General features: G+C 39.2%; 1 protein-coding gene across 1 annotated transcript in view; it reads right to left on the bottom strand.

The window, feature by feature from the left end:
- LOC306874200 (polycystin-1-like) overlaps positions 1-16,786 on the bottom strand; it is a 91,980-nt gene that overhangs the window by 19,406 nt on the left and 55,788 nt on the right. The window contains exons 18-28 of the mRNA XM_079424056.1: positions 13,609-13,761; positions 11,993-12,133; positions 10,299-10,587; positions 9,129-9,345; positions 8,888-9,047; positions 6,139-6,297; positions 5,870-6,014; positions 4,615-5,295; positions 3,322-3,484; positions 2,695-2,956; positions 635-830 (exon numbers count right to left, since the gene is read on the bottom strand). Of these exons, the coding sequence (XP_079280182.1) occupies positions 635-830; positions 2,695-2,956; positions 3,322-3,484; positions 4,615-5,295; positions 5,870-6,014; positions 6,139-6,297; positions 8,888-9,047; positions 9,129-9,345; positions 10,299-10,587; positions 11,993-12,133; positions 13,609-13,761 (2,566 nt within the window). The remainder of the gene's footprint in view (positions 1-634; positions 831-2,694; positions 2,957-3,321; positions 3,485-4,614; positions 5,296-5,869; positions 6,015-6,138; positions 6,298-8,887; positions 9,048-9,128; positions 9,346-10,298; positions 10,588-11,992; positions 12,134-13,608; positions 13,762-16,786) is intronic.

Below are 16,786 nucleotides of genomic sequence, written 5' to 3'. Positions count from 1 at the left end.
TGCTACTTGAAATAAGGGTAACTTAAATAAACTACATTATTTCAGTTAGTGGCCAAAGCAAGATTTTTAATTTTAATATAGTTTAGCTTCACGTACTAAAATAACTAAATAATTTAATAAATAACAAATTAATAAAAATGATATAGACATATTAAACAAGAACAAAAACACAACACAATTACTAATATTTTATCTAAAATTAAAACGAAAATGTAAAATACAAAAATAAAACTAATTAAAATTATATAAAAAAATCTAATCACAACAAAATAGCTAAAACTTTAACTAAAATTAAAAATGGAAAAAACAAAAAAACTAATTAAAAATATATTTAAAAAAACAACTAATAGCATTTATTTAGGAATCTATCCAATTTTAACCACACACAAATTTCACTCATGTTAAAGTTGGTTCCTTGTGTTCATTGTGCTTCACATATCTACACTATTGATGATAGACAATGACCCTTTTTTGCCCTTAAATTCTCGCACCTTAACAGACACCTGGACACAGTGAGGCAGAACTAGTCAGTGGCTGCTCCCTTTAACATGTCAATCAGATGGTTTCTTTCAGTCTAAGTGGATGGTCAGACTTTGCTAACCTAATGATGATCTGCGAAACATCTGCATCTCACCTGCGCCGTAGGCCCAGCCGGTCTTGACCTGGATCTCGTACTTGTACAGCCCGTCCTTCCCACAAAGCGGCACCACAGAAGCCCGTCTCAGGTCCATCTGATCCAGCTTGCGCATTATAGCACTGGCCACGGCGTAACACAGCAGTCCCATCACACACACCAACACCACCACCAGACTGCGAGTCAGCGAACGCTCCTGACATGGACGAGATCGATGACACTGCTTTATCACCATCCCTTCAACCAGCTGTCATCCGACTATACCTCCCAAACTATACTTTACTATAATATAATATATGTATAAAATACATTTTTAATTAAAATTAATATATTATCCTGTTATAAAATTAATATATTATCCTGTATATATTAAAATATTAATAATATATATATATATATATATATATATATATATATATATACACACACATAACTTGTCTGGAAAGAAGGAAGTTTAATTTTAAAAATACTATTTTAAAAGAAAAATGTATAAAAATTTTAAACACTATATATGCTAAAGTTTTAGAAAATTAAAATATTTAAAATTAGTAAAATAATAATTTAATATTAATCAATTAAAATGAATCATACGTTTGGTATATATTAAACTTGAGAAAAACTGAAATATGAACATGAATGGAAAAAATATTTATATCTGGATAGAAGAAATGCTGATTTAAAAATATTATAAAAATATATAACAATATATCATATAATATAGTTAAAAAAATACAAATTAAACTATATAAAATTAATAGAAATGTATTTAAAATTAACATTTTATATATATTTAACTTCAGATTAAAATATAAAAATACTAAAACATTAAATTTTTTTTAACTATTTTAAAATGTATTAAATATGTGTCACACATATTGGTAAATACACCATAACAACAATGCCTGGGCAGAAGGCTGATTTAAAAAAATATTTTTGAAAATACCAAAAAATAATGACTAATTTATATAACTTTAATTACTTTTTAAAATTATAATATAATACGAAGAGTTCATTTGCATAAACCGATAAATGCCACTTAAAAAAAAAGAGCTGATTGCCGTACATTATTCTCCACATATAGCGCGATCTGAACCCTAAACACGTTTTGTCAAAAAAAGCCGGTATTGTCCACTTTCAAGGCATCGAGAGTTTACTGCAGAAGCCCACACGCGCCCTTGTTTTTTAACAGAAGCCGATAAATCCATTTTAGCGAATCAGCACGCTGTATTCAAGTCAGGTGACAAGGCTACTTTCACTTTGAAAAGACGTGCTAGCTGAGAGGAGTTTCATCAAAGCAGACTAAAAGTGATCGAGGATGGATCATTTTCATGGAATCTTGAAAAAGCAGCGTGTTACAAAGGTGACGGAAAATCTCCGTGTATTGTGTGTAATCACATCCATAATCTATGATCCCAACAACAACAACCTTTGTCAGGCATCTATAATGTCATCTGAGGAGATTACAAAGATTAAACCAGTGTTTCTAAAACATGAAATGTGGAGTTATCTGCTTTTGCTATAAAACAAACTTTTAATTAGTAAAAAAAACATACTTTCAATGAACTTTAATTTAGTAAATTACCTGTATTTGTTTAAGTTGTTATTATTTAATCAAAACAACCCAACTGCAGTTTGATTGATATTACTTAATGAATGCACAATAAAAAAACATGATTTCTGAAAATAAATTAAACAGTTATCGGTTTTTGCAAATTAACTCTTTATATAATATAGACAAAAAATTTTTTAACTATATGAAATTAATACAGTTTTGAAAATAACATTTTGTATATATTAAACTTTAAATCCAAAAGAAAAGAATCATTACTAGTAAGATAGTATCATATTTTGTTTAAAATAAAACATAAAATAACATCATAATTTAAAAACGTAATAATTTAGTTTTTTAGGACAACTTTGATGAACTTCAAATGTTGACTAGTGTATTTTAAAGAATCATTACTACTATGTCTGGACAGACTTAAGGCTCATTTAAAAAAAATATCATTAATAGTATTATGAAAAACCAAATGTCTGCTGAGTTGAGTTGTAATGCTCACAGGAATGATGAAGGAGACGGCGTCGACAGGAACGAACAGGCTGGCGGCGAAAGCGGTCAGATGATGTGTGCGGCACACGGCTCGGCCCACGCTGGTCTCGGGGAGCGGATCCATGCCGTCCGTCCGCCACTGATTGGCGCTCTCGCTGAAATACTGACACAGCGACGTGAAGACGGCCACCTCTAGCCGGATCAGATCCGGATCGCCGGCGCCACAGCCCGCGCTCACGTTTATATAGTGATCACGCGTGGTGTCATAGGACCTGATGGAGAACACAAATCAGAAATTAGAAGAAAAATCTCATTTGTGTGTATCAGTGCGTAATCGCAAATGCTTTTATTTTATTGGCTGAAAATCAAAAACAATTGACAGAATTAATAATTTAGAGTTTTATATCCGACAGGATGAGCCGCGCTCTTTGTGTTTTGTGAAACACTCATCTTCACTGCTGATATTGATGAACGAGTCTCTGAACAAACAAAAGAGCTGCCCGCTTTCAAACACATCATTTATTATAGATGAATGGCCAAACATCAACAAGCACTTCCAGTACTATTCAGCCATATACAGCAGTGAGAAACATCAAAACATTAATTAGCAAGAGCTTTACTTTATGAAGCCTCTTACTTTGGAGACAAGAAGAAAGTGTAGAGTCGGTGGTCCAGGTCCCGCCCCCACGTCATATTGAGCGTGATGCGTTTCCTGTCAGTGCTGTTGTATTCATTGGGCCATTCGGAGGTGTGCAGATAGGCTGTGATGAATGGATCCAATTCCCACTTCTCTGGAGAATCTGAGGACAAAGTGACGAAAAGAAATAGGTGTTAAGAGGTAAATAAAAACAAGAAACACTCAAAAGGAGGATGAATTTCCATGAAAATGCTATTTCACCTAAAGCTGACCTTTACAATACATTACTATACATACATTACACTGACCAAGTGCTGTAATAACTAGTAATTGTTCCAATTAGTTGACTAGTTGGTTTGTTTGGCTAAACTAAAATGAAATAAAGCTTGAATAAAAACATTGAGACAATAAAAAAAAACTTACTAAAATTACTAAACTGAAACAAAAATAAATTCAAGCTAAACAGAACTATTTTTTAAAAACAAAACAGTAGCAAATGACAAAAGCATATAGTAAATGTTCTAAAACTTATATATAATTATATAAATAATAATAAAATAACATTATGCCAAGTTAATGTCTTTATTAATCAAATATCATGATATTTTCTCATTCAGCTTTCTAGACACTGATCAGATAACATGAGATTAATTGTGATCATTTTTTATAGTTTTTAACAGGAAGAAAAAATACAGTGGTGGCTAAAATCGTTAGAACTCTTGGCATATTTAAGAGGTTTCAGTTGTTTATGTTGAATTGGCCATAACCCATAAAGCGAACTATTGCTGGAACGACCTGCGACGGAAGGAATCTGCTGGGACATTTAAAATGATGGACTGACCCCTCAAAGTCTGGAATCTCGACCCCATCGAGCTAATTTGGGGCGAATTGGAAAATAAACTAGAGAGATCTATTGTACATTCAAATCAAAGCCTTTAGCTTGAGTTGCAAAAGGCATGGGATAACATCAGTGTTGAAGTTCTCAGGAAATATATTGACACTATGCCAGAGAGATGTGCTGCTGCAGTTGCTGCAAAAGGTGGACATACCAAATATTAAAGTTAAAAGTGCATAAAAACAGTACGACTCACTTCATCTGATATTTGTTGTGCTCCGAGCAACCATCTGCATGTTTCATCACCATTATGAAATGAAATCATGTTTTGGAGGCTTTGCTTTTTTCTCATACAGTATAAATTGGTCATTAGATTTTAACGTTTTTGCCACAGTTTGTGATTGTTGTTGAACTAGTTTCTTATTTTTAGTGGCTCCCCCTTGTGTTGGGCGTCTTACCGTCTAGTACGGTGAAGTTGAGCTGGACGTAGATTCCCGCCTGTCTGTTGGTGTTCCTCGTGCTCACCCTCACGACGACTGAACCGCAGCGGCTGATGTTCTCGGCTCCTGCCGGTGGCAAGACGGCCTCCTTTCCGTTATTAACGGCAACCGTTATGGCATGGCTGTCGTCCAGATCTGAGATGGGAATCTGCGTGCCGTTCACCGTGCGAAACTCCATGGACGCCACATCCGTCGAAACGGTGTAATTGGCGACGTAGTTGAACGGAAACGGATTGGGCTCCACTTGGAACAGCAGCTGCACGATGCCGTCCTCGCTGTTGGGCACCAGAGCTCCCCCTGCACGTCCCAGACTGCTGTTGAAGGCTCGTGGGATGGAGAAACGCCGGCACTCGGGTGCATCGCTCTCGCCGTAGCAGAGCAGGCTCTGCGGGTCGGCGCGTTTGCCGGCGGCAGCGATCTCTGTCCCGCGGAGGATCAGCGGCTCCTCGTTCAGGACGCGGCCCAGCATGAGGATTCGCATGAGGACGGAGGACAGGGTGTAGGCTTTGGCGGCCACCCGCAACGGGTGATGCTGCTGCTCCTCTAAGAGAAGCGGAGGCGGCTGGGAGAGGCCGTTGTGGTCCTCGGCCTCCGGAGGAGGAGAGGAGGCAGCCTGGCTCACCTGGTGGATCAGGTCACCTGAGGGAGGAGACAGTGTGGAGGTCTGATTACTGACTGGATGAATACTGAAAACCAGCAGGAACAGGATAAAAGGGTCCACGAAAGACCAAAAAAAGAGGAGTGATATAAGTGCTACAAGACTGATAAGAATTTGATTTAATGTTGCAGTAAAAAATATAAGACAAGAAATTAATTGAATTAATTGAAATTAATCCCACTGTTCAGAAAAAAAAGAAGAGAAATCAAGTGAAGAGAAATAAAGCTTTTGTAGCATATTATACTTTTTACAAATTAAAATAGAAATTGATATTGAAAAGTATTTTATATTAAACTAGAGATATACAAATCTTTTAAAAAGAAAGGTAATTTTAAAACAAAAACCCCAAAATGGAGTCAAATCAAAGACAAAGAAGAAAAAAATACCTGTCAATAAATCAATCAAATTAATTTCAATTAAAATTAATCACACTACTGAGAAAAACCTTAAAATGAAGATAAATCAAATAAAGATCAATAAAAACAATTTTTGTAGCAGTCTAACACATACTTAGGAGTCTAAGTATGTGTGTGTGTGTGTGTGTGTGTGTTTTACCCATGATATTGAGGATGTTGTCTGCTATCTCGGTTGGGGTGACTGTGCCCTGTTTGGTGTCTGTCTGCAGGATCTCTAACATCGACTCTAGTTTGTCCAGAGTGCTGTTCTGACACTCTTCACACACAAACTCTCGACTCACAGCCTGCAAACAAACACACGAGACAGATTTTATGAACTTTTTCACTGTGACCGGTCGTGTGTCACATGTCTTTTGAAGTGCTTCAGGATTCAGCTGATGTGAGGCATGTGAGTGCGTCTTGTCTCACAGTGCACTGCGCGAGCGCCGCCGATGTCTGCTGGATGTCACTGACGGTGTTGAGGTCCAGTGACGTCAGCGCTCTGGTGATGTTTCCTCTGACGCTCACACGATACTGACGCTCTGCCTTAGACACACGCTCACGTCTGCGGGAAACACCCAGCTCATACTGACACACAGAAACACACCACATGACCAAGAAAAACACGGCAAACTGATGAATGACTGATTGACATAGATAGATAGACAGACAGACAGGCAGAAGACAGACAGACAGACAGACAGGCAGAAGACAGACAGACAGACAGACAGACAGACAGGCAGAAGACAGACAGGCAGGCAGGCAGGCAGGCAGACAGACAGACAGACAGAAGACAGACAGACAGACAGACAGGCAGAAGACAGACAGACAGACAGACAGACAGACAGACAGACAGGCAGGCAGACAGACAGACAGGCAGAAGACAGACAGGCAGGCAGAAGACAGACAGGCAGGCAGGCAGGCAGACAGACAGACAGGCAGAAGACAGGCAGACAGGCAGGCAGGCAGGCAGGCAGGCAGAAGACAGACAGACAGACAGACAGGCAGAAGACAGACAGACAGGCAGGCAGACAGACAGACAGGCAGAAGACAGACAGGCAGGCAGAAGACAGGCAGGCAGAAGACAGACAGACAGACAGACAGACAGACAGGCAGAAGACAGGCAGGCAGACAGACAGACAGGCAGAAGACAGACAGACAGACAGACTGGCAGAAGACAGGCAGACAGACAGACAGACAGACAGACAGAAGACAGACAGACAGGCAGACAGACAGACAGGCAGAAGACAGACAGGCAGGCAGAAGACAGACAGGCAGGCAGACAGACAGACAGGCAGAAGACAGACAGACAGACAGACAGGCAGAAGACAGACAGGCAGGCAGAAGACAGACAGGCAGGCAGGCAGAAGACAGACAGGCAGACAGGCAGGCAGGCAGAAGACAGACAGACAGACAGGCAGAAGACAGACAGGCAGGCAGGCAGAAGACAGACAGGCAGACAGACAGAAGACAGGCCCAGTTTCACAACATGGAAATTTTCAAACATCTTTTAAGCTTGTTCCTTTTAAATGACTCTTTTATTCCATCATAAAACTCTTGACCCAAAAGCACAATGAGTGGTGACTCTAAAAGTTGCAGAAAGCACTGTTTTAATACACGCATGTTGAAATGTATTAAGTCACCTTTATTTATATAGCGCTTTTAACAATGTAAATTGTGTCAAAGCAACGGCACAATATCAAAAAAGGAAAATAGTGTGTCAATAATGTAAAATTAAAAGATTAAAAAAAAGATTTTCAGTTAAAGGCATTTCATTATTGAATTCAGTGATGTCATCATCCAGTTTAAATAGTGTCTTTGCAATCAGGTCGACGATATCGCTGGAAATGAAGTAATTATTACACTTATGTTGCTGATGTCAGGAAATGTGCAACCTAACCCAGGTCCTGGGTCTGATATGATATCGTTGCAAACTCCTGCCGATTTTCTAAATAGGTCTGGTATTGGTTTCGTACATATAAATGTGAGAAGTCTATTGCCAAAAATGGATATGGTCAGAATTTGGGCCAAATCGACAAATGTTGATACATGGCTGGCGAGATCCACTCCTGATAGTTATATTTATATGGAGGGGTAATATATTTCGTACTGATCGTCGTGCTTAAGGTGGAGGAGTGGCGATCTATGTAAAAAATAGTTTGCAGGCAACAGTACAATTATCTAAGTATGTGCCTAAACAATTTGAATTGCTAGTGTTGAAAATTTAATTCTGTGTTTTGACAGTTGCGGGATGCTATAGACCTTATTGTCTTATTGTTTGTCATCTACAAAATATACCGAATTGGCTTTAATGGGTGACTTAAATTGGGACTGGCTAACTCCTGCATCTGATTTAATTAAAAGTTTTTGTGACTCAGCGAATTTGACCCAAATTATAGACTCCCCTACTAGGCCAAATTCTAAACATCCTGAAAAGTCTACGCTCCTTGATTTGTTTTTAACAAATGTGCCACAAAAATACAAAGCTATTGCTGTTTTTGCAAATGATATGAGTGATCACTGCGTTATTGCTGGTGTGAGAGATACCAGGATATCTAAATGTAAACCGTGTAATATAATTAAGAGAAATTTGAAAAAAAAAATTTTTTTAATTGATCTTAATTTTTGTGATTGGAAATGATGTGCTTTTCTAAATCAAGGAAAACAGACGATGCTTGTCAAATTGTTACATTAGATGAGAAGGTAATTGAATCAGTATCAGTCTATAAATATCTTGGTTTCCTTTTAGAAGAAAGTTTGTACTTCAAGCAGCATATAGTGTTTAACAAAAAAACTTGGAGTAAAACTGGGTTTCTATTATAGAAACAAAGGCTGTTTCTCATTTAATATGAGAAAAACACTTATGCAAGCAACATTTTTTTGTCAATGCTGGATTATGGTGATAATTTTATATATGCATGCAAATAAATTTTCGTTGAAAATGCTGGATTCAGTATATCATGCAGCACTAAGATTTGTAACAAATTCTAGTTTTCGTATTCATCGTTGTAGCTTGTATGAGCGTGTTGGTTGGCTATCTTTGCAGAATCGCAGGCTGGAGCACTGGTATATTTTTAAATAGACAATGATAGATAGATAGATAGATAGATAGATAGATAGATAGATAGATAGATAGATAGACAGACGGACAGACAGATAGGTGGATGGTGGGTCTCACCTCATTGAGGACGGTGATGAGGGCGAGCGAGAGCTCCCGTACTCTCTGTGAGTCTACCTGACGGAGCAGCTCTCTGAGGGTGGAGTCGGTCAGATGGCTGAGCCAGTGAGGGAGACAGCTGAATCCATCAGGAAGCGCCGGCAGCACCACCTCCATCGACCTGACACACATCACAAACCATTCACAGCGCTGCCAGCAAAGAACAGGACAGGGGATGTCTTCATGCCAAACCGTGTCTTACTTGTTGCGGGCCATGACTGTCGCCCCCTGGTGGTCCTCCACCATGACAATGGCAGTCACCTGGTACTGGGCCACGCTGAAGCCGGGTGGCAGGAAGGCCGAATGTTCTGGACTCGTGCCTTTATACACACAGAACTCCTCGCAGTACCGCCTAGAGCAGCGCACCGCCAGCAGACTGTACACCAGCGGAGACTCGGTCTCGTCCATATCAGTGTAGCCTGAAAATCAGACGCAACTCTTTTGAAACCCCCTGACCCACGACTCTTTTAGACCCCCTTGAAAATGAGATGTCACATCTCAAGGGGCTATCCTTTCAATAAATTCAAATTCAAACTCTTCAGTGCTGGGCGGTATGACCAAAAATTTATATCACAGTATTTTTCAAAATTATACCAATTTCACGGTATATGATGCTATTTTTTTTTTCATGCATGATCAGGTGTTAACCACATTTTCTATTGATTGAGAGAGGAAATACTGCAGTAGATTGACTTAGAAAAAATTTGTAATTTTTAACTGAACTGAACAATTGCCGTTGAACGGAGAACCTGGCAGTTCTTAAAAGCTCATTTCTAAACAGAATTCCAAAGGAATGCTGTTATTTTGACAGGAAAATACAACAAAGAATATTGTTTACATGTAGTGTGTCAATTCTGCATGTTATGAAAGACTCTCTCGCTCTGACTCTTTCTTTGCATGTGTAAGAGACAAAGCACCGGCGAGTCATGCGCCTTCACACTAGAGTTTACGGGACGCCAAAAACAAGTGCACTGCGCATCCATTGAGATGAACTGAAACATATCACAGATAGCTTGACGGAGAGTGAAACTCTGAAGCGCTCAGTCAGAATGTTCGGTGAATGAAAATATAACTGAGCTAAACTTATACTTTGCCTCCAACTCACACACTGGTGAGTACATTCGAAGAATTTCTTAGCCATTGCCTAATATTAGATATAATTTAGTCGCCCAGAGTGAAGATTTACTCACATTGTAGAGGGTTGTCAATTTTTACAGTCATGTTCATTCTTAGTAACACATACAGCTGTGCAAATTGCGGTATATTAAAAATTCATGTCATAAAAACAAACACCGGTATTCTGTATGAACTGGTAGTTCAGCACCTGCTCTTTCTCAGCGTCCTACGTGCAGTCCTTCTTCTCCAGTCTCACCTGAGCAGTTGAAGTGCACTCTCTCCAGCAGCGTGCGCACCTGAGGCCCGTCCCCATCCGCCCACAGAGAACATGTCCCGCCGGCTGGAGGCAGGTTGGGGTGGAGCTCTATGTAGGCCACGCCCTCACGGTCCATGCTGTCATCGGTCACGTGGAGGCTGAATATGTAGGAGTTTCCATCGCGGAGGATGCCCTGTCGCAGCACCAGGTTCATGCTGTCGCTGCCCGTGGTGGTGGTGTTCAGATCCAGCACCAGCGTCTCGTTCCCTCCGGTCATCGCCGTCCACCGCTAACAACAACAACAGACACGGCAGACACGTTAGTGGTATTTCCAAGTCATTTCCATGTTATTATTTAAACTCAATTAAAAAAATACAGCAGTTTCTTTATAATAAAGTTAATTATTAAATAAATGTATTAGTTCAAATTAAATGCATAATACTAACTGAATAATTATCTTTATTAATAATAAAAATTATTTGAATAAAACTAAATTTTTATACATGCATAAAGAAATTTTATATTAATATTTATATGATTAAAAACACTCGTAATGCATTAAAAAGCGTATTTTAAAAAACTTTAAAAATTCACAGCTTTAGGAATGCTTTTGTATTTCCATGCCACTTTTATTTATTTACATTCATGTATTTATTTAATAGAGCAGATTGTTAAATTAATTAACAAATCTAATTTATATTATGTAATTTACTAAACGCTTGTATTTATAATCAGTAATAGATGTATAATTGCATTTTATACATTATATAATTATTTAAAAGTGGTATGCATTTTTTATATTCTCATTTTAAAACTCTAGTTAATATTAAAGTAGTTTTTTTTTGTATTATTTCAAATTGTGTTAATTTTTAACGAACTCCAAACTGTTTTTTCAGTAATGTTGCAGTGACCTCCATCACCATCAGTCCGAATCAGCACTCATCTCAGACCCGAGTGTTTGAAGCACTAGATAAGCGTCCCTGACTTGTACCCTAATATTTACTGTCTCTGGCTCATGGGAACCAGACCAAGGGGAAGGAGTGTTTGACCGCTCGGTCACCAAGTAAATGTCTGTGCATGTTTAACGAGGTTTGGCATGTCGTTAATGGCTAATGCGGTGGAACACATCACATCACAATGATGACATCCCCCCGTACGCCCACTCAGGTCTCCCCTCCCTCCGGTTCCCATAACCATAACATCACTCGAGTCTCAGTCTAAACATTATGAGAAAGCAGGTCGGAAAAAAGCAAGAGGCATGCCTGCGAAAAAAGAGAAAGCGTTCTAGAATGACACCATGCCGCTATCTCTCCATGAACAGCGATCTTCGATAAATTATGACGGTATGTTTCCTCTAATAAATAAGGCATGAATGACTCACAAAATCCAAATATGTCATTCCCAACATTCAGATTCTATGAGGACAGTGTTAATCCTAGGGACAAATTATATAATGCTTTCCATGCTTTTTGGAAAGCTAAAAGATATAGGAATAAAATGCTATGCCTTTCACCGGCCAAAAAACTAATAGACATGGAGAGTCCAATTTTGATTCCATGATGTCCTTAAGAGGTCTACTTGAGCGTCCCGACCCACCCGAAACAGCTATGTTTGCATTTCGTACTTCCCTGTAGGCGGGTTTAATAGTAACCCTGTGATTGATGACAGCGTGTCATGAGTGTGCTTGTTCTCACCCCTCTGTGTGAGCTGTGACAGTTATTGCAGGTGCCAGCCAGGTAGACATAAGAGCTCTGACTGATCTCGTAGCGAGACTGAGCTTTGCACGACACGCACTCCAGCGACACCATCGGGATGCGACCGCTTTGTACCCACACCTGTGACGAGGAGAAGAGACAGAACAGCAAGCTTTAAAGGGATAGTTCACCCAAAAAATGCTGTCATTAATGACTTCACCCTCATGCCGTTCCAAGACCCTCGTTCATCTTTGGAACACAAATTAAGATATTGTTGATGAAACCCAAGAGGTTTCTGACAGCAATGTAATATGTCTGCATAGACAGTGATGTAACTGAAATGTTCAAGGCTCAGAAAGAAAGTAAGGATGTCGTTAAAAAACTATTTTAACAATGTCTTTACTACCTTTCTGGGCCTTGAACGTGGTAGTTGTGTTGCTGTCTATGCAGGGTCAGAAAGCTCTCGGATTTCATCAAAAATATCTTAATTTGTGTTCCGAAGATGAACGAGGTTCTTGGGGGTTTGGAATGAAATGGTGAGTAATTAATGGCAGAGTTTTCATTTTTGGGTGAACTATTACTTTAAGTTGCAATAATATTTTCTGTTGACCTCAATGGCAATTGATGGAAACTGATTCATTTGAAACATCTTGCATTCTTTGAACTGATTCAAATATTAACATTAGTGCTGAGACTGGCGAATTTCCCATTACTGTTATGAATGTGACACAGGAATAATGAATTTATGAAGAAATAGAAGAATTGTGGGGGTCAATAGACATCACGAATTGGTTTCATCATGGTCCCTTTGTTTTACCTGTTTGGGTCAGTTAGTTAATTATAGCTAAATCCAGAGTGTGTTAAATGCAAATTAACATTTTGTAATGATGATAGCGACTAATTTGAATTCTGTAGAACAAAAAGGCAGGAAACGCAAACAATGAATAGCAACCACTCATAATTTTGCTCATTTACATGCGCTGCATTGTTTTAGCTCACACTTCTCTGTTGAAAGTATGCATATCAGTTAAAAGCACAAATACACCCCAGAAAAAGGCACAATTTCACATCTCTCAGGCCGGTTTTGAGTAATGAGATGGTGGAGGATGTGCTTTTGTTCATCATTTGAGGATTTACTGTGGTCAAGGATAAACAAATGTTTCTTTTAAATTAAAATCTGTTTACCGACCAGCTTTCCATGGGGCGGCAACAGCGTGACGTTAATTGCGCCATTCAAAATGTTTTTGATTGCGGATAATTAGGATTCTATAATGAGCCTAATTTACATAGAAAAGAGGCACGTTTGCACTGAAAAGAATGACAATGACTTCATTAAAATATTATATAGCTCTATTCAGTGCACTTTGTAGATGCTTAAACTGGACTGCAGGTAGTTGTTGAATAAAATGCAGGTTTCACGCACAAAAACATTTTATTTTAAAATATTAGAAATATAAAAAAATGTAATGTGACGAGATGTATTTTGGAATATAAAACATCTGTATGAGCAATGGAGAAAAACAGCTGTCGACAAGAATCAATAACAAGACATATTTGTACATGCAATATACAGTATTAGGTATGAAAAGCTGGCAGTAATCAATAAGAGCACTCACCGTTTGGTTTGTGGACTCTGGGGTCATGCCTTCTTTACTAACGGTCAGGCGAAAGGTATACTCAACATCTACCTCCAGTTCAGAACCAGAGATTCCCAGAACCGGGTCGCTCGGACCCAACCCGAAATGCAAAGTGGAGCAGTGAGCTGGGCCCTGCAGGGTGAAGTTAAAAGACAGAATCACTGCAGATGGTAATTAATCAACTCATTTACCTGCCTCAGGATATACAAAACAAGAGCATAATCATAAAACAAGTTTTGGTACCTTTGTTGTTTAATGACTTTACCTAATGAGTTTTCTAATAGGATTTTAATCACTGACCATGACTGTGCATCCCGAATACATGTTTGACACCCACAAAGTGTACTTTCTGTCTTCATTTTGGACAATAAATCTACTGTATTATCATTTAGAACCTAGAAAATGTTGTTTTAAGACACATTTTGCTTAAAGTGTGCTTACGCTTCCTTTAAAATAAATGTCACCTGTTTTTTATTTTTTATTTTATCATCTAATGCAATGACATTCATACGTTTTTAATGTGGCTAAAGTGTTATTTTTTGGTGCCAGTGGAGCTTGAAATATTTCATTATACTTAATACAATATTCCTTTGAATTTCTGTCAGTGATAAAATGTTTTAATAAAAAGCAGGAATCTCTGGCTCCCCTCCGGCAGTGATTCTGATACGCTGGGTGAACTCTAAGGAATGCTGAGTTTATCCACTGCTAGTTATGTAACTGGTCTCAATTATACACCACCCAAACATCCACGTTTGTGGCACATACTTCACATATTTTATCTTTCTGAGCTGCTGTGTGCAAAGTTAAGTCTCTGATACTAGATGTTCCTCACATACTCAAACATCTCTCAAATTTACACATTCACATATCTGTTATGAGCTTTTAGCTCTCAAATATGCCTATGAGCTCAGTGAACAAAAGCACTTTATTGTTCATTGTTTTAATGCCAATTATTTAAACTCTCAAACTCTCTCTAGCACAATGTTTATTTTACTTTTTCATCCACTGATCATTTCCAGGGTAAAAAACTCTCAAATTGGATTGTTCAGCTTAAAGGACCCATGACATGCTGTTTTTTGGATGCTTTTATATAGGCCTAAGTGGTCCCTAGTACTGTATCTGAAGTCTCGTTCCCGAAATTCAGCCTTGGTGCAGAATTTCAGCCACTACGAGCCAGTCCCACAATGAACTTTCCTTACGCCATTTCTGTGTCTGTAGCTTTAAATGCTAATGAGGAGGAGAGAGGCAGGGCAAGGTGGAGGGTGGGTGTGTGGCCTGCAGCTTGCGGCCACGGTACCATGCGCTAATGTTGACAGTGGATGTATGGCAATGGCTCGTAGACACGCAGTCGTTCAAGCTTTTCAGTTTGACCCAGAATCTGATCCGGATGGAGAAGCACCGGATGAAGAAGTTGCAACTCAGCGGCTACAGCAGGACGTCTCCAAATGGTTAGTTTAAAATATTGTGTCTGGATACGGTCAGTGTTTCCCACACACAGACTTTACCTGGGCGGACCGCAACAATATCCACCGCCCGCTGCCATCAGCTCCCGCGTCTCTCACACACGAGCGCAACTTTAGAACAATATTTAGTAACTTTCAGACCCTTTATGCGGCTTTTTTCCCATAACGGGTACAAACTAACAAACCTAGCGACTTAAAAAACCCTAAAAAAAAACCTATCATTCAGTTGGAAGATGTCTCCAGTACTGCCCCGTGAGCGCAGTGTCGCCTCTCTCGTCGTCTGTTCTGAGCAGCAAGCGGCAGAGAAGCAGCGCTTTCAGTTTGCCTTAAAGCAGCAGACTGATCAATAAATAATTTATAAAACAGCGTTTCCAAGCACTTGTCTCTTACTGACTGTTTGGACTTTTAAATATGAACATAATTTGTCTGTTAATATGCGTAGTTTATTACTCAGACGCAAAACAGTAATATAGACAAAACCACTGCATATAGTCGCTTTCTAGTGCAAGTTAGATGTATATTGATTTTATCAGACGATGTTGCGATTATAAATCAGGATTTAAGGAGTATAGTGAGAGTGATTCAGGGTTAACATTGTTTACTACTAAAATATGTAAATGTGAACAGCTTTATTGGGCATTCAGTTGTATTACAGTATGTGACAGTTCATAGAGTAGAACAGATCTGAAGTGCCAAAAAACATTGCTTCGCTCGTTTGCAAGCCATGATGTCTCTCGAGGAAAAAAAAATATTGCGCTCGCCTCGCACGGTCGTAGCTCATTTTCTCATGGGCGGGGAAAGCAGAGAAAGGGGAGGTAACCTTTCCCCGTATGACGACATAAAGGGAAGATTCCAGATTGGGCCATCTGAGCTTTCATTTTCTTTTTTCATTTTCCAGGGCTCGGTTTACACCTATCGCCATTTCTAGCCACTGGGGGACCATAGGCAGGCTAGGGGAACTCATATTAATGTTAAAAAACCTCATAAAGTGAATTTTTCATGCCATGGGACCTTTAAGACACTTGAGTACTGAATGAACAGTCATATACAACAAGGTGCTTCACATATTAGAAGCATCTAAACACCAACATTAGTTCTTAAATCTATTGCTATTTTACAGCTTAAATCAGGGATGTCCAATTCTGCTCCTGGAGGGATGATTTCCAGCAGAGTTTAGCTCCAGTCCCAACTAAACCTAGATGAACCAGCTAACTAATGGCACTTTTCCACTGCATGTACAGCACTGTATGGTTCAGTACAGCTCACTTTTGGGGGGTTTTCCACTGGGTAAAATACCTGGTACTTTTTTGTACCACCTAAGGCCGAGGCTCCAAGCGAGCCGTACTGTTACTAAAACGTGACGTGTAAACCCTGCTGATCACTGCTTGGCCGGAGAAAATCGTCACTGCCTGCGTCATTTGAACTTTTTTTTTTTTTTTGCATCATGAACTTGCGGCATGAGACACAACAGACCCGCTAGATTTAAATCAGCACAACCAGCGAAGAATCGAACGCAACTGTTTTGAATGAGCGCACCTTTCTTTTAACAACCAAAAAATGGCTGTTTCGTTGTCGGTTGAGGAAGTACAGACTGTCCTCTCGTGATAGCCGAGGAGCGGATCCAGTGAGAGCGTGATGGAGCAATGCAGAATTAAAACATTTTTAATGTTTACGAGCCGAGTTGTACCACGCAG

This window comes from Barbus barbus (genome assembly GCF_936440315.1).
Source record: "Barbus barbus genome assembly, chromosome: 8".
Classification (NCBI taxonomy): Eukaryota; Metazoa; Chordata; class Actinopteri; order Cypriniformes; family Cyprinidae; genus Barbus; species Barbus barbus.
Note: the sequence above shows the minus strand (reverse complement) of the source record. Positions and strands in the feature narration are given on the sequence as shown.